Source organism: Chiloscyllium plagiosum, unplaced genomic scaffold (assembly GCF_004010195.1).
Source record: "Chiloscyllium plagiosum isolate BGI_BamShark_2017 unplaced genomic scaffold, ASM401019v2 scaf_8486, whole genome shotgun sequence".
NCBI lineage: Eukaryota > Metazoa > Chordata > Chondrichthyes > Orectolobiformes > Hemiscylliidae > Chiloscyllium > Chiloscyllium plagiosum.
In genome coordinates, this window is record NW_025211029.1 from 8,032 (window position 1) to 9,025 (window position 994).

At 53.2% G+C, this 994-nt stretch overlaps 1 protein-coding gene across 1 annotated transcript in view; it reads left to right on the top strand.

The window, feature by feature from the left end:
• The first annotated feature begins 611 nt into the window (after window positions 1–611).
• Window positions 612–994, top strand: part of LOC122546988 (high affinity cGMP-specific 3',5'-cyclic phosphodiesterase 9A-like) — a 12,684-nt gene continuing 12,301 nt past the window's right edge. Inside the window, exon 1 of the mRNA XM_043685588.1 lies at window positions 612–836. Coding sequence (XP_043541523.1) covers window positions 768–836 — 69 coding nt within the window. The 5' untranslated portion in view covers window positions 612–767. The remainder of the gene's footprint in view (window positions 837–994) is intronic.

Consider the following 994-nt stretch of genomic DNA (forward strand, 5'->3'; position numbering starts at 1 on the left):
CAGCAGTGTGTACCAGCTACAAGATACACTGCAGAAACTCACCAAAGACCCTCAGGCAGCACCTTCCAAACCCACGGCCACTTCCATCCAGAAGGACAAGGGGCAGCAGGTACATGGGACACCCCCCACCTGCAAGTTCCCCTCCCAGCCCCTCCCCATCCCGACTTGGAAATCTATCGGCCGTTCCTTCCTGGGTCAGAATCCTGGGATTCCCTCCCTCAGGGACATTGTGGGTCTCCCCTACAGCACATGGACTGCAGCGGGTCAAGGAGGCAGCTCACCCCCCACCTTCCCAAGGGGGGGGGCAACTAGGGACGGGGCGGGAAATACTGGGCCTTACTCTCAATGCTCAAATGTCATGAAGCTTTCAGTTTGGAACCAATGCAGAGATTAACTGGGAGCCCTTTCCTGCGGATAATTGGGCTGACTGGGAATCATTAAAGGAAAGCATTCAGATAGTCAAAAACATGTAATCAGGAGCCAGGGAGAAACCAGATTAGCAACCTCCTGAAAACCCATGACACGGTTGATGAGCATCTCCCAGTGTTTGAGGCGAGGAGATGTTGCTGGGGAAACCAGGTTGCTCAGCCCAGTAGCTGAGGAGGGTTGCTGTCATGTGTTTATTCCAGAGTAGACACACAGACACACGCACACATCATCGCTGGGACCAGGGACTGAACAAAGAGCTTATCCCACAACCACCCTCTCCCCTGACCCCTCACAAATCTCCAACACAAAATTCCTGACCATCTCCCATCTTCCGGACCATGGGATCTGGGTCCTCAGCAGCTCAACTGAAAGCCATTCACCTCGACGTTAATGGGAAGATACAGAAGGTGAGTCGGTCCTATGTTCCATCTCCCTGTGTGTGTGTCTCTCTCTCTTATTGTGGGTGTGTGAGTGTGTGTGTATGTGTAAGTGTGTGTGTGTCTGTGTGTGTGTGAGTGTGAGTGTGTGCGTGAGCGTGTGTGAGTGTGTGCGTGAGCGTGTGTGA